This window comes from Heterocephalus glaber, unplaced genomic scaffold, assembly GCF_053883595.1.
Source record: "Heterocephalus glaber isolate CG9 unplaced genomic scaffold, H.glaber_assembly_v1.0 deba00001608, whole genome shotgun sequence".
Classification (NCBI taxonomy): Eukaryota; Metazoa; Chordata; class Mammalia; order Rodentia; family Bathyergidae; genus Heterocephalus; species Heterocephalus glaber.
Window position 1 is genome coordinate 15,058,762 of NW_028258379.1, and position 19,753 is coordinate 15,078,514.

Sequence of the window (19,753 nt, forward strand, 5' to 3'; positions counted from 1 at the left end):
AGCTCTCCCCCACTAAGCTACACTCTGAGCTTTTTTGGCAAACTTTCTAAGGGCAAGGACAGTGTCTCATTTATGTCTATGTAACCCTAGCTGATTTAAGAGCTCTTCTAGGCTGTCTGCCCAGTATGTCACTGAATGAACCTACTCAAAGGACATCAGGGCCGTCTGCATTAAGGAAGCAAAGTGGTGTTTCCCAGAAGCACCCTAAATTTGCTCCCCAAATTGTCTTGTTTCATCGGATGCTCCTCAGCAAAGCCCCAAACTCCCCTAGTTCCAGCCCTGAGGCCTGTTGTTTACTTCCTTCCTCCTGCTTGCTTGTCTCTTGTAATAGTCTAGGTAGATCCGCTTTTCCTCTCAGCTATGGCCTCTCCTGTTATTCTCCTGATTTCTTGAAGAATGGGATTTTCCTTAGTAGATAGGGAAACTGGGAAGACATTTGCATGTCAATATATTTTGTTCCATCACACATGTATCTATTACAAAATACCTGGTCTTGGTTGGCTCAAAAAATGCTCATACACAGGCCTGTAATGCTAGCATTCCAGGGGGATGAGGCAGGAGGATCACAGATTCAAGCCCAGCCTGGACAGCTTACTGAGCCCTGCCTTTAAAAAAAAAGAAGACCTGGGAATCCCTACTTCCCTCTCCCCCTAGTACTTCTTCCTAGAACAGTATACCATAGTTGCCAGCCTAGATTTGGTACAGCCTTCCAAGTGGATTTGTAGCCTTTGTCTTGCCTTCCTAGGGCCATTCTCCACATAACGGGCAGAGTGATGTTCTAAAAAATGTCCCAACGTCACTTTTCCCTCTCACCTGACACGCTCCAGTGGTTTCCCTCTCCATTGTAACAGACTGCAAACTCCTTACCTGTCTCACAAAGCTCTTCAGGTCTGGCTCCTGCCTACTTGTGACATTCCCCCAGTCTCCTTCCTCCCTCTTCCATCATGCTCCTGCCACAATGGGATCCCTTCTGTCCCTTTACATCAGCCATGACCTCTGCTTAGAGTGCTCTTATCTCTCATCTTTACATGACCATATGTCGTATGCCATACAGGTCACCTCTGGAGAGGTGGAGGTCTATCTCTTCACTTTACCCTCTTTTCTCTTCTAGTTACCTATTATTGTGTAACAAAAGCACCTCAAAACAATGTGTTACTATGATATCTCATGATTCTGTGGGTTAGGAAATCAGACAGGGCACAGGAAGAAGAGCTTGTCTTTGTTCTGTAAGGGCCTGACTTCAGCCAAGATGACTATAATGCTGAAAGTTAGGAGAGCTTGGAGTTGGCCAAGCATCCATTTCCACCCCACCCCTCTGTCTCTCTTCCTTCTCTCTCTGGTCAGCCCGGGCTTCCTTCCAACACGATGACTTCAGGATAGCTGACTTTTATATGGCAGCTCAGAGTTCCAAGGCACTGAGGCAGAAGCACCAGTGCTCTTGAATCTAGAATCAAGACCATGGGAGGGTTCCTTCTGCTATGTTCTATTGGTCAAAGCAGACTGGCCATCCAAATCCAAGGGGAGGGAAGAGAGAGGTCACCTCTGGAGCACAGAAGTGTCAAGGTCATGTCTAACATCCCATAACTACATTTGGGTAACAAGATATTTTCTTATCAATGTTATATGGGTAAACTGCTTATTGAGCAAATACTAAGATACAAACAAATTTGGTTTTGTTTTCTCCCATCATTGCTTCTAGGTGAGCTATAGTGATTCTCCTTCCTTGTCCCTTAATAACATCTTGGGCAGATCTAATGTTCCTGTCACCGTAACTTATTAAAGATCCAGCCCCTCATAGGCAGGTCCATCCAACTTAAGACTAACCCTTTCCCTTCCCCTTCCAGAGCCTGGATTTGGCTCAGGCGAGTGGTGAGGGGCATGGCTGGCTCTGGTACCCCTCCTTCCCTTTCCCCAGGCCCTCCTCTTCTTTTACACAGCTGGGGAAGCAGACACTGGGGAAAAGCCCTTCTCAGCTGTGAATGAGCTGGCATGATGAGGATGCCAGCTTTCTGGTGGGCTCACTGCTGGCTTACCTGGAACAAATGTGCCTCGATGTGGGAGATCATTTTCAGTTCAATATTTGACACCCCTACTCAGCTGCACCCCAACCTACATGTATAGTTTAGAGCCTGTGGGCCTCCTTCCCAGCAGGCCTCCCTCCTAGGAGAACTTGGGCAAGCTACAGGACATTGGCTTTCTACTGTGTCCACCTGACCCAAAGGACTCTCCTGCTGGAGGCCCCAGAGGGTCCCTTCTCTGTCCCTCTGTCCCGCTTTCACGTTGCCCTCCCCCACTCCCTGTTCAGACTGCACATGGGCAGATCCAGCTCCAGGAAGAACACCCCACAACTCCCGGGAAACTGTTACCCTGTTCCCCCACGCCAGTCAGCTGCATATGGAGACTGAAGAGGGGTGCTTACTGATGCTTAGGTGTAGCAGAATTACTTCAGCCATCTCTTAATAAATCCTGTAGGCAAATGTGTCCACTCCAAATTGTTTCCTTGTTTTTAGTATTGGAGGTTAAGAGCCACCTTTTTTAAGCTCTGAGTCCGGTCACAAATTCAAGCAGCAAAAAAGTTCTGACCCATATCCTCTAACACGCCCTGGCCCGGGGTCCACTGGAAAGGGAGCGTAATTCCTCACTGGCTCCTCAGCGCCCAGGATGACATCTGTTACCCAGATGCTGCTCCACAAATGGGTAACAAGCCAATACAAAGGGCCCTTTAGGACCCAAAGGATCTGAAAGGACTCCCAGTATGGCCAAATGGACCCATCAGTTCCTTTCCCACTTATTCCTATGTGGGACCCCTGGTTGAGGATGTGGATTTTTGTTTCTGTTATCTGGAGCTGGCCTGGTTTCTGTCTAGGACTTTACAGGGGTCACTGGCCTGGGTGGGGTGGCCTTAGTGCCCTCTGTGTGGGTGATCTCAGGAGTTGAAAGCTTTGGAGAGGCTACAGGGGCCAAGTTGGGGTCCTCAAGGCTGAGCCAGAGGCCTAGCCAAGGGCAGTGCTGCTCTCCTCAGTGTTTAGTCGGTCAAAGGCAAACGAATTGGAACAGCTGCAGCAGCAGGGAAGTCTTTCCCTTGCTAAGTGTGTCCCCTGGGGCTGATCCACACCCTCTCTGTGATCACCAGCCAGGAGCACATTCTGACCAGAGTGACCTCTGGGGGCCCTGGCCGCAGTGAACCCATGGCCAAGGGCAGCTGCCTGAGCAGGGCCTCCTCATCCTACTAGTCCATCTGTAGCCTCACTCCAAAGCCTGACTCGGACCTCTGCCTGTCACCAGGTCCATATGGGTTTCAGCCTCAAATGAGGAACTGGAGCCCCTTTCCACACCATATACAACATAAAAGGACACACACACTTTGCAGGTCAGAAGCAGATGGGAGCCTGACAATAAGTGGTTTAGACAAGAAAAAAGAATCTTTTTTCTTTTTCTTCATACTAAGACTTTAAGGAAGAAGGCAGAGGAAGTTGGGAGTCAAAAGGAAGAAACTGGCAGCAGATCCAAGCAAGTGGGAGATAGTGAAGTTCAAGTCCCTGGGGAGCAAGTCTTCATATTTTCCTTGAGGGAATGAAGAGTCTGGGGACCCCATCCCCTTAGGGTCCAGAGCGTCTGGGTACTGGGCTGTGTGTGTGTGTGTGTGTGTGTGTGTGTGTGTGTGTGTGTGTGTAGCTCTGGGGCAGGAGAAGGGAACTGTGTTCCTGAATTTGATGGTGTCATAGGTGGCTGGGGCTAGGCCTCTCCCCAATTTTAGTTAGACTGTATCTGAAAGCTCAATTCCACACTGGCGCCTCAGTGTCCAAAAGGACATCTGGGAGCTCCTCATTAGGGGAGGGCGGGACCCAGAGTGCTGCAGGAGCAGGACTTAGCAAACACCAGGGCAGCCCTGGCATTGCCTGTATAGGCACAATCTCCATGACCATGAGGGCCACTGAGTCTGGAACCTGGAGCCCTGTTAGAATGTATCAAAACCAGAGGAGCCATCTCAGGTTAGAGATGAAGAAATGAAGGCAGAGGAAAACCCAGTATCACTTAGTGAGTTCCAGATAACGCCCTGGCTTCTGACGCCTAGTTTAATGCTTGTCTGACTCTCTATCAGTCATTTTGCCTTCTTGGGCCTCAGATCCCTCAGCTGGTATTGTGATTTCAATCTGAAATATCCCATAAAGCTCTCATACACTCAGAGGTAAGGAACTTAGAGGATGGTTGGATCATGAAGGTGCTGTATTCATCTGTGGATTCATCCACTAGTGAATTCAGTGGCTGAGCATGCTTTTGGGAGGTAGGATTTGGTCAGAAGAGGTGGGTCACTGGGGCATGACATGGACGGGTATATTCTTGTCTCTGGCTCCTCCCTTGTTTCTCTGCTTCCTGGTCACCATACTTTCTTCCACAGCAGGCCCTTTCATCATACCGGAAACTTTTGAAACTGTGAGCCAAAATAAACTCTTTTTCCTTTAAATTGCAGGTGTCAGGTGTTCTGTCTCAGTGACAGAAAGTGACTGGGTCAGATATTGATAGCAGGAGTGAGGTGGTTACTGTGACTATCTGACTACATGGTTTAGAAGCCTTTGTAACTGGTCTAAAGGAGAAGTTTGGAAAGGTCAGGAGATGCTGGCAGAGAAAACGCTGCGCTTTATGGGAGATTCTGGTCAGAGTTTAGAAGACCAGAATCCTGATACAAATCCAGAGTGTAAGGGCCAAGCTCAGAAGATTTCTATTGGGAACAAAGACTCCTTTCGGCTGGACTTGAGACCATGTGTGCTGCATTCTTGCAGAAAATTTGTCTACATTTTGCCCATATCCTGAGACTCTGTGAGGGAGAGAGAGAGAGAGAGAGAGAGAGAGAGAGAGAGAGAGAGAGAGAGAGAGAGAGAGAGAGAGAGAGAGAATGAGTTTAAGGGCAGCAGACAAATTAATCTGGCAGAGGAAATTTTTATTTGCTTAAATTCTTTTATTGGTACATTTTATGTATACAGTACGTTCACATTTATCATTGGGTGTTTGTACCTGTACATGATGTATCTTGGTTCTTATTTTTTTCCCCATTCCCCTGCTCTCCCTTCACCCCCTCCACCCTTCCCTATTTACGAAGACTTTGTTTCCATTTTTTCTCATAATTTTTCCTTTCCCTTCTTTCCTTTCCCCTTCCCCTCCCACTTCCCCTACCCCTTTGGACCTTTTCTTCCTATTTGAAATTATCAATTATTCATTTTAATCCTTATTTACACTTTCAGTTTCTCACACTAGAGAAACTATTCGGTATTTACACATATGTGTCCTATTTTTTTCACTTAAGAGTATGTCCTCAATATGCATCCATTTAGCTATAAATGTCTCTAGTTTCTAGTTCTTTCTGGCTGAGTAGTACTCCATTTTATAAAAAAACCCACATCTTCTTTATCTACTTTCCAGTTGATGGGCATTTGGGCTGTTTCCAAGCTTTCGCTATTACAAACTGTGCTGTTATAAACATGGGTGCACATATATTGCTGTGGTATGATTCTTTTGGGAAGATACCCAGGAGGGGAATAGCTGGGTCAAGTGGGACCTCTAGCCCTAGTTCTTTGAGGTATCTCCATACTGATTTCCACAGTGGTTGCACCAGTCTGCACTCCCACCAATAATGGAGAAGGATTCCTTTCTCCCCACACTCCCACCAGCATTTGTTATTGGTTGATTTCTTGATAGCAGCCATTCTTTCTGAGGTGAGGTGGAATCTCAGTGTCGTTTTCATCTGCATCTCTCGAATGACCAGTGATGTTGAACATTTTTCATATGCTTATTTGCTGCTTTTACTTCTTTGTCTGAGAAATGTCTGTTCATTTCAGATGCCCATTTTTGAATTGGGTCTTTGAATTTGGGGGGGTCTGATTTTTTTCAGTTCTGTTTATATTCTAGATAGTAGTCCTCTGTCTGGCAGAGGAAATTTTAAGGCAGCCCAATGTTCAGGCTGTGGTATGGCCTACTTTCAGCCAGGTTTACAATGAGAATCAAGAAAAAAGCTTATTAAAAAGTTTTCCATTGAGGCAGAAAGGAAGTACCTGCAAATCAGGAGCAAAAGAAAACATGATTGCTGAAAAGATCAGCATTTAAAAGAAGCTAAACCAGACAATAAGAAAGTTGGCTTGAGGGAATCTCAAGAATCACCAAGACCTCATCCTTCACTGGCTTAAAAATGCAAAAGTGAAAGACTTTGGCTTTCCTGCTCAAAGAAGGGCTGCATAGGGAAACAGTTGCCTAGGACTTGGTTCACAGTGCTTAGCCATTAAGCACTCAGGGGTCTCTGCAACTATGATCAAGAGTGGCAGCAGACATTTGTTATCCACATGGTACTCATTTTACAGGCATGCAAAATGCAAGAGTTGTGGTGTCAGGGAGGCTTCCAACCAGATTTCAGAAGAAGGCCCGGGAGGCCAGGCAGTTTGTCCCTGAAAAGGTACTGTGTGAAGCTGTGAAGCAGAAAGTGCAGAGGAGACCTCAGGAAGTGGCAAAGTCAGGAATGTTTGCTAAGTAAAATCACAGACAGTGAACAGAGCCAGTCCAAGAGAGAGGCTATGAGGGCTACAAATAGCAATGTTGTAGAGGCAGGGTTGCCTAAGCCTTTGGAGCTCACATCCTGTCAAAACTTGCTCCAGGCACTGGACATAGAACTACAGGATTTAATGTTTGCCCTGCTGGGTTTCAGTCTTGCTTTGGTCCCGTTCCTTTCTATTTTCCTACAGCTCCCTTTTGGAATGGGAATGTTTATCCTGTGCCATTGCATGTTGGTAGTGTTTAACTTTCTTTGTGATTTTTACAGGGGTTCACAGCTAAGAGTTTACCTTGAATCTCAGAGGAGACTTTGGACTTGAACTTTCTAGCAATGCTGGAACTATTAAAACTTTGGTGACTCTTAAAAATAGATTTCATGCATTTTGCATAAAGACAATCTTAATGGGGGCCATGGGCAGAGTGTTGCAGTTGGATCTGGACTGTCCTCCAAAACTCTCATGCACTCAGAGGTGGGGCTTTTGGAGGGTGGTTGGATCATGGCTGTGCTGTACTAGTCAGTGGATTCATCCACTGGTCAGTTCATTGGCTGAGTGTGCTGTCAGGAGGTGGGGCCTCGCCAGAAGAGGCAGATCATGGGAGTGTGACCTAGAAGGGTATATTCCAGTCCTGAGCTACTACCTTCTCTCTTCCTCTGCTTTCTAGACACCATGCCATGAACACCTTTTTACCACTGCAGGCCCTTCCACCATACTGTTTCTGCATTTGAGCCGGCCTGCCATGCACTGAAACTTCTGAAACTGTGAGCCAAAATAAGCCTCTCTTCTTTTAAGTTGTGAGTGCTAGGTATTGTGACTCAGAAACCACAAGGTGACTAAGACAGCTGTCAAAAGGAGGAAGGAAGGAAGGAGAAAGTTGACCTGTTGTCATGTAGTGGGATGTGCTTTCTCAAAACCTGAGCAGGTTTTTGAAGATGAGGAAAATGAGGTATAACAATGGTGTTGGGCTCCTGGCATCCCCTCACCCACTCTGCCCATCCTCTGTTATACACACTCCCCTGGACAAGCTTTTTCCAGACTAGAATGCTTTATTCAAGAGAATCTGGCTTGGCAGACAGATACCCCTGCAGGGGCAGCTGGTGGGTACAGGGGCCCTTGGGGAATCTGCTCCACAGCTGCTGGGCTAAGACACATAGGTTTCTCTCCCAGTGAGCTCATCCCCACTGCCCAGGCTGCTCCTCCTCCACCCTGCTTTCTGTCCAGCCCGGAGCCCACTCTGCCTGCATCCCCAAGTGGGGGCAGGCTCACGGCACCCTGGCTGGAAAAAAACCATGTCCTAGAATAAGCTGGAGGCAAAATGTGAGGGGAGCAACCTAAGAGGAACAGGAGTGGCAAAAGGCCCCAGGCAAGCGCTGTTCTCCAGAGCTGAACATCCCAATCTCCAGGGCAAGTGTCTGCTGCCAGGGAGAGGAGGATGCGGTTGGATCCCCTCCACCGGCTGCCTGCCTTCCCACCCAGCCAGGGACATGGTGGCCAGAGCAGGCACCTGCCCGGCCTGGGCCAGGAGCAACCAGGGCAAAAGCTGCTGGCAGAGCAGACCCTCAGGCCAGGAGTCCTCGAAGGGCCGGCTCTCTGTTCTTCTCCAGTCCCCTGGGGACCTGGGGCTTCTAGGGTCCAGCTTGCCCCTCACATGGTCACGTCTTGTTTCTTTCCAAGCCGAAGCTCCCACGGGTCTGTGGATGGCTTCTTTCCTTCTCTCACGTTCTGTTTAAGGCACTGAATTCCTGAGGGTCCTGTCCCTCCTTGCTCCTTGTCTTGGAGGGAGCAAGTCATTCAGCAGGGATGCAGTTGGCTAATAAATAGAGGGAAGGTACCAGCAGGGAGGTCACCGAGAGTGTGACAGTAATAAATACAGGAGCTGGGTGTGGGGTCTCTCCGCTGAGGGCCTGGTTACCTCCGGGGAGCACGTTCACCGCACCTGCCAGAGAACAAACACAGACAAGGCAGGGGATATCAGTGCACTGTGGGGGACAGGGCCCCCTCCTGTGGTGGTGGGAGGCAAAGGGGGGAGCTTAGGCAAGGAGCACAGGAAGGATGCAGCACTTCTGGAACCCTGCTTACACCCAGGCCAACAAGCAGCAGGGGGCTGCACTTCACACAGCACTTATCCAGGCACCCAGCCCTGCACCAGCACTGTCTCATTTACCGCTAGCAACACCCCATGAGGAAGATACTGAGACCAGGAACCAGGCCCAGAGACTTTGAAATTTGCCCGAGGTCACACACAAGGTCACACACTAGTCAGTGACAGTCGCATGAGAACTCAGCCTGGCTTCCCTAGTAATGCCTCTGGTTACTTTCAGACAGTAGTCTATAAACAGAGGAACAAAGGCTTAGAATTAATAGTTTTAAGGAAACCAATTTTCAGCCTTCCTGTGTATTCAGCCTTGAAATTATTTGCATGAGAAAGTGCCTGAGGTCTGCTTGGCTGTTCACAACTGTCCTTCTCCCTTTAGGAGAAAGGAGGCGTCTCGTGAGTCCCAAATCCTGTAAAAGTGTTTTGTTGCAAGGTCAAAGTATCCCAAGTGCACAAAACAGGACAATTTGAGAGCTTGGTGTAGGTGTTGAGGAAGGAAATAGGGCTAAGGACTGGATAATCAAGCCATTTGCAAGTCAGGCAGTTTCCAACTCTTTCAACTGGACTGAAGAGCAAACTAAGGGCACTGTCAGCCAGTAGTGTGTCCTTAGAAGTTTACAAACACACACACACACACACACACCTATGCTGAGAATCAAACCCAGGGCTTCTTGCATGGTAGGCAAACACTGATCTACACACCCAGCCCTAGAAGTAATTGTTAACAGATCACCTGAAGGTTTGGGGCAAATAACTTGGGTGTAGTTCAAATAGTTCCATGGCATTCAGTTTCATTTACTTACATTTATGAGGATGGTTTCTCAACCTTTTCCTCTATAAAAAATGATAAACAGGAGTGGAATTTATGCAGAATCCTGTCTCAGTCTGGCAGGAAGTAATATTCATTACTGAAGTCATTAACTAATTAAAAAGAAGTAGCCATATCCATCTCATTGAGATGCCTTCCCAGTAAGACTGATTGTATTTTTTACATGTTACATTTATTAAAACATGATGTATATGTGCTGTTTTGATGAAGTGGTACTACTAATAATTACTTTTGATAATTTATTCTAGGGGGAAATTTAATTTGGTTTCATGCTCACAGGAAATTTAAAATAATTCAAACTCACATAGCATCTCTGTGGCAGATAAATAGCAAGATGATAAATAAGACTTTTGAGCAATAAAAATAAAATTACATTAGGCTGAAATTCTGTGGGGAAAAGAAATGGAAATGCAAAATTTTAGGAAAATAGAAGCAAAGTAAATATGTGATTATGAAGAATGTAAGCTTATTTTTGACTACTCGATTTTTAAAAGTTGTATGTGGTGGGTATTAAGAGCCAGAGATTTAGCTCAGTGGCACTGCACCTTCCTCACAAGTGCAAGGTCCTGAGTTCAATCCCTGCTACTGCAAAAATTAAATAAACAAACAAATTAATTAATTATATTAAATAAACAACTAGGTGAAGGTATTAAATTAGGGTGGCATATTCCATAGGCTATTACATATTCACTGTTTAATAGGTTTATATTAAACATTAATGTTTCTGATACGCTAGAAATTACATCCTTTGTAACCACTTATAATTATGATGAAAAAGTTCAATAGCAACCTAAAAATGAGCAAGGGAGCACATGGGCTTTTGAAATTCTTTCTAAAGAATTCCTAAAAGTAACATTTAAAGACTGATGCCCAGAAAATGGGGCGATGGGACACTTTGAATCTGGGGCTGCCTGGCTGGGGTTGTTTTACCTCCAGTCCTTGTCCCAAATTATTGCATGGGCCCAGGGCAGAAATGAGGGCCATAAGCCTTGGGGGGATGAACTTCGCCAAATCCCTGTCTTTGTGGAGTTGGGGGGACATCTCTGCCTGCAGAGAAGCCAGTTTGTGGGGCCAGGGCCTGGATCACCTTCACTTCTGTAGCATGAAATGATTTCTGATCTTGGAGCTAGGAGACTTAGACCCAAAGGTGAACCTAGTGTGCCTAATTCACTGTACATATGAAACATTTTATTTTTATTTCTGACTCACAGGTTGGGTGCCCCCTTCCCTAATTCTTCTCTGCCAACCACACTCAACCCTGGACTCCAGCCTGCTGTCCCAGGTGTGAAGCCAAGATGGGCAGGGAACACAGAGGGGGAAGAGGAAGCACTGGCCTAGGAGCCAGTAGGGGCTGCACCTTCCCCAGGGCTGCCAGGATGTAGTCCTAGATAACTCCTCATCATTAGACCCTAAGCCTTAGAAATATCATTCGCTAATGCACCTGGCACAGGAAGTGCTTGGTCAATGTTTGCATAATGACCTTGTGCTCGGTGTACACCCCCTGCCTGGTCATTCTACACACAGAAAAACTCAGCTCAGAGAAGTGAAATGACGTGTTTAAGGCCACACAGAGATTTGAGATTTGAGACTAAACGAAGACAAGAATCAAAATGCCCTCATGCTTCCTGGGCCCTTGAAGAAGTGCAGCCCCTATTCTGGCCCCTAAGACTCCCTAAACCTTGCCTCTCCCCCTCCCCAGCCACTGACCGCTGGGCAAGGCCCCCCTTGGGCTCAGCCTCCTTGCCATCCCTGGGCTCCCCGCACACTCACTGGTGGCAGCCTGTGGGTTTCTGCTTCTCTCTCTTCCTCTTCCCCCTGACCTTGGGTCTCCTCCTGCAATAAGCCAAAGCATCAGGACAAGGTGGCTGGGGCCCCCATGCTAGGACAGGGGCTGGCAGGCCTGAGAAGAGCCCTGAGCCCCGGCCAGGCCACTTACCTTTCTGGGTTTGTCTTCTCCTGCAGAGGTCTAGGGAAGCAGAGAGAGGAGCAGAGGAAATCAAGAGATCAGTAAGTGGGGGCTTCCTGCCACCCTTGTACCTTCCCTCAAACTTCCCAAGCGCTGGTCTTGCAGTTGAAATGCGACCACAAGGGGGCAGCATGGCGCTGACAAGAGAGCAAGTCAGAGGCCTCTGGGCTGGAATTGCCCCTCTAGGCTCTGGGGCTCCTCCTCACAGGCCTCTCTGAACCTCAGCTTCTTGGCATCAGATCTGGGGCCTTCTGAGCCTTCCTTTGGTTTGTTTTCTCTGTTTACTTTTTACCCTTCCTGCCAGGATGCATTCTGGGAGTTTCCTCCAGGACAGTAGTGATGGGCAAGGCCAGGGATGGGGTGTTAGTTGCTGCTAGCTAAGGCTGCCTGCCAGGGTACAATCCCCACCCTGCCCTGGCAACAGCAGAGGAATGGGTGGGTCAGTAAAGGGAGGCGAGCACAAGCTACATGGTCACCAGGCATGTCCCAGTTCTACCCCCTGGGGCGGTGGCTGGTGGCCCAGAAGTGAAAAGAAAAGTGTCCCCATCGCTTGGCACACTGGAAGGGGACAGGGCCTTGGTCTTCCGTGGGAAGAGTGGGTAGTGACAGGCAGCTGTGGAGCCAGTGAGGGAAAGCTGCTCTGGGCTGGCTTCTTCCTTGGGAATGCCTGGTCACAAGTCTCCCTATTAGGCAGGCCAGAAACACTCTTGGAACCTCACCCTTCTCATCTTCTTAGTGCCCAAAGTGTCTGTGAGAGCAGGTGATGCAAAAGATGAGGTCACCGCCCAGCCCTGTGCCCAGGAGAAGTCCCAACTGAGCTGCTATTACCTGCTTCCATGCTGGCTAGGAGGTAACAGGTTGAGGCACAGCCCCCAGAGCCTGGGGTCTGGTTCAAAGCGGGCAGTCAGATCCCTGGCTAGTAGGGACTGCCAAGCCTTGGCGGTACTGGGGCAATGCCAGTACGTAGTGAGGGCCAAGAGAGGCAGCATGACCAGGGCGGACTTAGGAGTCAAGCTGCAGTCCAGATCCAGACTCCTCCTCCACACCCACTAGCTGGGACAAATCTCTAGCTGTATTGAGCCTGAGTTTCTTCATCTATGCCATGGGGATAGGGTGGCCATGGGAGCAGACATGGGAGCATGTCTGTCTTGCTCACCACTGTAGCCCAATGGGCCAGTCCCTGGCATATACTGGGCACCCAATAAACACGTAAATAAATAGAAAACACTTTTGAATGGCCCATGAGCTGGGGCTGGGGCTTGCAGACCTTGAGGAGTTTGGTGCTGTTGTCCGTGGGCCAGTGGTACCAAGAACAGCATCTCGGTGCCTTTCACTCTCCTTGATTCTGTATAGCAGAGCCAGGCCTGAGCCTGGGGCACAGGCAGCAGGGCTGATGCTGACCAGAGCCTCTGGGTTAGGGAAGGGCAGGGGCTGCAACTTTAAAGAAACCAAGTGCCTGCCTCCTTTCTTTGGTCCCTCCCCTCCTACCAGGACCTGTCCTTGCTTCTGCTTCTCAGCCCAGCTTCCCCCCTCCAGTGGGCATGCAGCCTAGGCCAGAACCAAGTCCAGGCTTGCTGTGTCTTTGCTTCCAGAGCCTCTTCTGGGTGCCTGTGCAGCTCCCTCCGATCTCAGAGGACAGCGACAATGTGCACTGGGCCGCTGTAAGTCTGGAAAGGACCCAGGCTCCCTCTTCACCTGGGGCATCTTGGCAGCTATACTGGGACCAGCTCCCTAGGCCAAACCAGCTGGTAGGGACACAAAATAAAAGCAGGGAAGCAAGTGGGCCGCCTCCACCTCTGCCCTATGGCCCATCTTTGACAAGGCTCTGAAGTGCACAGAGCCTGTCCCAGTGCCTGTCCAGGACCTACCTGCACTCGCAGAGTGTGTGCTGCAAGAAAGTCAGCTGCACGTAGAAGGGGCGGACCCCTGGGGTGATCTTCAGGATCTGGGGGGAAGAAAAAGGTTGACACCTGGTGAGGCCTGAGGTGAGTGGGCTCCAAGGAGAGATTCGGGCTCCAGAAGGAGGGCCCTGGGCTGGAGTGGTGACTGGGGGGCCCTGGCCTGGGAGGCCCGGGACCTTGGCTGCCTCCTCTCCCTTTCTGAGTCCTTTCTAGTGGGAGTGCATGGGCCGTGAGGCAGGGGCACCAGGAGCAGGGACCACCCCTACCTGCATGGTGATGTTAGCTGTCTGCACCGGCATGCACTGGAGGCGCTCGTCACCACAGCAGCCAGTGCAGCGGTTCAGGGAGACGCAGGATGGGCTGAACATGTACTGCACCTCGCTGGGGTACTCTGTCACAATGTCCACCAGCTTCTCCAGCGTCCGGCAGTAGCTGCGGCCCCATACTTCCTGGAAGGGCACCACTACGGGAGGCAAGAAGACCTTACAGACAGGTTCGGCCTACATGCTGCTTCCATTCAAGCCCCCACCCTGTCTGAGCCCCCTTTTCACTTGACCCCTCTGGGGCACCTGCTGGACCTTAGCTCTTCTAACTGGGTGCAAACTTCCAGGTCTGGAGCACTCAGCCCTGTTCTCTACTCAGGTACCCATGTCTGTCCTGGCTCCTTGAAGCTTCAAGGACTGTGCCCTGGCAGCTCCCCAGGCCCTCAGGCCTGACCTGGTGTTTCCCTGTCTTGGAAAACTTGCTGAAAAGCGCTCTAGAGTCCTGCAGGGAGACTCGGCCTTAACCTTTGTTCTCTGGCCCCAAACCTGCCCCGGCTCCTTTCCTCCAATCCCCACTTGGTGCCAGCTCCTCTGCCTTCAACCAAGACCACATCCGGCCACATGTTCAACCCTCTCCTCTGTGGTCCCCCAGTCTGTGTGGAGCCACGGCACGTCACGTTCATTTCCAAGCAGCATCTTTCCCTGGTTTCACTTCTATCCAAGTAAAGCCCAGGCCCTGCTCCCCGAGGCACCTCCCTCCTCCTCCCTGCAACCTTCTCCAACAGTTCGACCCTGCAGGTGCTACCCCCTGTAGCACTGCTTGGCCCTGGGGTCCACCTCCTCCCAGCATCACTGGTAGCTCTTATCTCCTTGACAGCCAAACTGGGGCTCTGGGAAGACAGAAACGAGACCCCAGTAAACACAGGCTAAGTGACTCCTGTCTGATTAGATGATCCTTCACCAAGCATTATCAGGGGCAGCCTTTCAGTGACCGGATCTTTTAGGGCTGATCTGGAATCCCTCAAAAGATGGTGCTCCTTCAGGAGAAGAAGGTCTGGGGATAAGGCCCAAGGAGAGGCTCCTAGGAAGCGGCCAGAGCCAGCACATCTGGCTTCAAGTCCTGGCCCTATACTATGTGACCTTGGGAAGGTCACTCAACCTTTCTGGGTATATCAGTTTCCTTAGCTGGGAAAAAGAAGAAGGCTGGGAGTAGATGATTCCTAAGGCCTCTTCCGCTCTGACAGACTGTCGATTCAGTGCACTCAACCCAGCCCAGGCCAGGCTTGAGACTTCGGGCAGAGAAACACCCCTAGGCCCATGTCATCTTGCTCCATGCCCAGTGGTCAGCCTTAGCTACTGGGGGAGGACAGAGGATGGGGTCACCTGGGAACCTAGCAGCCCTGGCACAGCACACCCCCTTACAGCCTTTCCTAGGGGGTAGATGGAGCCGAAGTCCATTCCACTGAGCCTATGAGGACATGAGTCTCAGGACAATCTCAGAAGAAAAATAAACTCCAGTTGTAGCAGAGGCGCTTGGGAGAGGCTGTAAGCTGGTGGAAAATACCCAAGAGGCGGCGTGTCCATGTGGAGCTGGCAGGGCAGCCACTCAGGCAATAAACCGTGCTTATCTGGGTGTCTGCTTGCACCATCCTGGCCTGCTCTGCTTGGGGTTTGGGGCTGGCCCGGGGCTGGAGGGGGATCCAGAGGCCCCCTGACTCTACTTCTCTGGGCAGGCCACTGACTCTACTCACCCTGGCCCCAAGTAGGAAATATGGCCTCTCTCCCTATAGGCTACTCTGGGGGGGGGGGGCTGCCTTTGCAATATGGGGTCAGAGAGCAACTTCCTATCGCCAGTTCTATGAGCTGTGTTTAGTCTAAAACCTTTGTGACCACTATGGCACTCTGAACGTTTAATCTCTGCTTCAGAAACATAAATAAGAGCAGAAAAGAGCCGGCGGACAAAGCACCACGGAAAGCTCAGCGCCTGTTCTGCGACCAGCCTTCAGGGAGGGGAACAACAGAGAAAGAAGCACCCGCACCCGAGCCTCCTCGAAATCTCACAAACTCAGGTGGCAGCCACAGCCAGGTTGAGTGCAGCCAGCTGGGCCTTGGTGGCAGAAGGGATTTCCTTTCTCCATCCCGGCACTCACTGCTTTAACTCTGCCTTTATAGGTCCCAGTCTCCAGGGCCCCCAAATCCTGAAATCTGCCACTTTCCAGCTCAGGTGGCCACACTGTGTCGGGGAAGTCCCAGAAGGAGGTGGGCCAGGGCCTGGTTTACCTGGCAGTCAGGGGGAAAGAGGGTCTTTCATCTTCCCCTGTCAAGCCAAGAGGGAGAAACAAAGGAGTCTGGGTGAGGGGCCAGGATGAGGGAGTGCAATGCCTGCACTCAGACGTGGGCTGAGCCCCTCAGGAAAGAGCTCAGCTCAGCTGCTCCCAAGTACTTCCGCTGGCCTCAGACCTGCTCTGAGTTAGGGTGGGGGTGGGGTGGGAGGAACCTGAGCCTATGGCTGGGTGTCCCCCAGAGGCCACTGCTGGCCTCTCAGCTCTCTCTCTGGCCTCATCTGTCCCCAGATGCTTTAAAACCCAGAAGAGAGAAGACACAAGAAGGGAAATGTTTAATCCCGGGAACATTCTTTTGGAGAAGCTGCTGGGGCTGGGAAGGGTCCTCAGGGCTGGGCAAAGCCACTGGCCACCAGCCCCAGCCCAGCAGGTGTCCTCCTCACTGGCTTGGCTCACAGCCAGCCCGCCACATTGACACCCTGCTCCCCCTTGCTCAGCCACCCAGCAGTTGGGAGCCTGGTGCCAAGCATGCCCAGGTACACTGGGGAGTGCCTGAAGCTTTAGGTGACCCCAGGACTTCTTTGAGCATAGGCTCTTCATCTGTAAAGGCAGGGAATGCAAATTCCTTCCTACTTCATAGTCTTGTGGTCAGATGGAATGACAGCAAACATCCAACACTACTACCATGAAGAGTAACAGTAAAAAGCTCTGGCCAGGGCCCGGGATTTAGCTCAGTGGTTCCACCGCCTGCCTCGCAAGCACAAGGACCCAAGTTGAATCCCCGGTACCAAAAAAAAAAAAAGCTTTGTCCAGTGCCTGACCATGCTGTCTCTTGCTCTGGTGTTAGCAGAAAGAAGATAGCATTTTCAGATTTTAAGAGCGGGTCGAAAGCTCATCGCACTTCCCTGACCACAGTGCAGTACACACATCCCCCAGTGATCAGGATGACAGGTGAGAGGAACTAATGAGTTTACACTTCCAAGCCTCCTCATCCAAAATCCTGGGACATATATATACCTGTGTCTCCTCACAGAGTCAGAGAATTCTATAATTGTAGCAAAAGAAAGAGCCTTTGGCATCATGTCATCTAATGCTCCCATTTTATAGATGAAGAAACTGAGGCTCAGATATCTTTGGTAGCTGTTGCCCAAACTGCTAAAAACATTAAAAAAAAGGAAATGATGTGGAGGTGGATGATGGGTCCCTCCTCAGACCCCAGAGAGCATAATAGTGTGCCAGTTCCAGAGGACAGCAAGGTGGGAGTCAATGAAGCCAAAGGCAGCTTACTCCTCTCACCTGTTTAGTGGCCAAGGGGTCTGAGCCTCGAGCATCAAGGAACTTCCAGACCCAGGAGAGGCCGACTGCCAGGTGGACTGGTAGGTGGCAGCCCCGCAGTGGGTGTTCCCAGTCCACAGACAGCTACCCCGAGTGTGCGAGTGCACATCCCTACATGCTCCTCTCCTGAGGCACAGCAGGAAGCCTCAGTAGTAGTGTATGGCTGCTCTGCACGTATCAGGGAGGCAGGGAGGGAGGAGCCAGGCAGGGGGCCTGGCATGGGCCTCCTGCCTCCTGCGCATATGTCTCTTTGGCAAACGTCTCGCTGCCCTTTGAAGATTCCCTCTTGATGCAACCCAGGGCGGGAGTGGAGGGGCCAGGGAGGGTACAACTCATTTTCTGTCTGTTTGTAATCAATGGAAAGGCCTGGTCAGATCCCTGCAGCTCCACCAGGGCTGGGCTACTGGGGAGGCCCTTCACCCAGCCTGGTTCTCTTGATTGCTTACTCAATACATCTAGTGCCCAGACTCTCAGTCTGAGCCCTGGCACCCCCTGCCCACCCTGTCCTCCAAGACCCCATCTACACCCTCACAGCATGCTGAGACGGGGCTCTGAGCCAGGCGGACAGGCCCTGGCTATACTGATCTGCTTTCTGTGTGGGGGACAACCCTGGCCTGGAACTACTACATCTCTCTAGGCTGCTGGATCACAGACCCTGCCATCTCTGCCAGCCAGGATGGAGACTCTCCCTAACTTAGCCTGCACCCACCCTGCATGCCAATCCCTTCCCATCCTCTGCTGGGGCTTGAAGGAAAGAAGAGAGGGGCTGAGCATGGTACCCCCAGCCTGGATGGCTTACCTTCCACCTCTGACGAACTGTTCCCAGTAGACAGGGCGCGTGGCTGTAGATGGAAAGGTGCAGAGATGGGGGGAGGTCACCTTCTTGCTCTGTGCTCCAGGGTCAAGTGTAACGACAAGAGGGTAGAGGCCCTTCTGAGCTCCTCCTCACCCTCTGCACACACTACCATGTCTCAGAGCCACCTCTTCCCAGGAGCAACAAAAACCCAAGTGGACCCTGGTCAGGTCCCACCTCTCCCTGGCCTCAGTTTCCTCTTTTAGAAAAGCAGGGGAGGCTGGAGGCTTTTGGAGGCTTCCTGCATCCCAAAGATCTTGCAATCCTGTGGGGTCTCCCTTTTACCCAGCTCCCAGGCCAGCCCTGCTGGGCCCTGTACAGCCCGCCTTGGCTGGGTGCCAGAGTCCAGGGGGAGGTGATCAGCTGGTGGGAGCTGAGGAGCTGGAGCAGGCGGCGCCATGAGCCAGTGCTGCCGGTAATGTTACACCTCTGGCCAGCCCTGCAGTGAACAGGCTGGTGGCTGGGCTGCTTGGCCTTGCAGGACCCACCAGCCCACCCACTCCTGGGCTGGGGCTGGGGACTCCCAGGGCAGCAGGGAAGTGGAGTGGGAAGGGAGCTTATTGGCTTTGTCAGGATTTTGCTGCCCAAGCTGGCTCCCAGCCAGACTCACCCGGCTCCTGGGAAAAGGGCCCTGCTCACTTCCCCAGGCCCTGCACTCAGGACCTCCGGCCACCCACCCGGGAGAGAGGGCACAGCAGGACCCCTTGTCTCATCCCAGCCCACCCAAGAGCCCCCAGCTCAGCCCAGAGCCCGGTGGGGGCAGGGCCTCGCCTACCCACCAGCAGCCTCCTCAGCTGGCTTCCTCTCCACCAGGCCAGGTCAGAGGTCCTGGGGGCGCCTGGCTGGTCATGGGGCCTCGACCCTGACCGCAAGGCCAGGGAACCGCCTGGGATTACGGGATAGATGATTTTAGCAAAGCCACGATGGCTCCAGGGGCCAGACAGGAAACCTCCCTCTCTCTCTCTCTGTGGCTTCCCTGCCCCCCACCATGACAGCCCCCTGGAGCTGGGGACCGCCTCCACTGAGGAGTCCTCCCAGAAGCCATGGGTCCAGCCTGGCCCCTGGGAAGTGTGTGGACATCCTGAGAAGTGCTACTCCCTGGCATGAGTCTGTGATTTCAGAGTCCCCTGCTTCAAGCGCTGGGACGAGCAGATCAGGGGAGCCAGGCCAGGAGTAGGAGAAGTTCTTACCTTGGGGGGCACAGTAGGCAGTGCCAGCCCAGCCAGGAGCTGCAGGAAGCAAGTGAGCAACTGCAAGGCTAGCATCTTCTCAGACGTCCTGAACCAGGGGACTCCGAAGGAAAATCACCATGCTCGTCCTCCTGGGGGAGCCCCTGGGACAGTAGGAGAGCTGAGTAAGGAGCTGAGTGAGGATGTCCCCCTCACTGCTGCCCCGAGGTCCCCTCTGGTGGCCTGAGCATCCTCTGGACACTCGGGGCAGTTAGGAGCCCGCAGGTAAGGTTGTGGCTGCGAACCTGGAGGGGAGCAGCCCGGAGGGTCCGGGAAGCGTGGGGCTGGCGTGATCCGGGGAAGAGTCCTCGAGCGCTCGGTGCAACCCCCTGGTCCTCTCGTGGCTGGGCAGGAGTCTGAAGATGCAGTTTCCTGTTCGGACAGCAGCTCCCTTCTGGGACCGAAGCTTGTCGGCGACTGGGTTTCAAGGCTGTGCATCGGGGCGGGGCTCCAGGCCGGCCCCG

At 51.7% G+C, this 19,753-nt stretch overlaps 1 protein-coding gene across 2 annotated transcripts; it reads right to left on the bottom strand.

Moving 5' to 3' along the window:
• Positions 1-7,568: 7,568 nt before the first annotated feature.
• Pgf (placental growth factor) lies at positions 7,569-19,715 on the bottom strand. 2 transcript variants are annotated; one of them, XM_004837186.4, is made up of 8 exons: positions 19,535-19,715; positions 19,251-19,393; positions 18,007-18,049; positions 13,594-13,790; positions 13,295-13,371; positions 11,397-11,426; positions 11,231-11,293; positions 7,570-8,472 (listed from the first exon to the last, which is right to left on the bottom strand). In XM_004837186.4, exons 2-8 carry the CDS (start codon positions 19,323-19,325, stop codon positions 8,445-8,447), a joined length of 513 nt encoding a protein of 170 aa, XP_004837243.1. In that variant the 5' UTR covers positions 19,326-19,393; positions 19,535-19,715; the 3' UTR covers positions 7,570-8,444. The 2 variants fall into 2 exon arrangements, with proteins under 2 accessions (XP_004837244.1, XP_004837243.1); XM_004837187.4 differs by lacking the exon at positions 11,231-11,293 and having other exon boundaries at positions 7,569-8,472.
• Positions 19,716-19,753: the final 38 nt, after the last annotated feature.

Excerpts from the sequence above, each read along its gene's own strand:
- Pgf (XM_004837186.4), bottom strand. The coding sequence starts at position 19,325 with ATGCTAGCCTTGCAGTTGCTCACTTGCTTCCTGCAGCTCCTGGCTGGG. Across the intron at positions 13,791-18,006 it reads CAGTTCGTCAGAGGTGGAAG|TGGTGCCCTTCCAGGAAGTA; the intron begins GTAAGCCATCCA and ends TGCCTCCCGTAG. Across the intron at positions 13,372-13,593 it reads CAGCTAACATCACCATGCAG|ATCCTGAAGATCACCCCAGG; the intron begins GTAGGGGTGGTC and ends TCTTCCCCCCAG.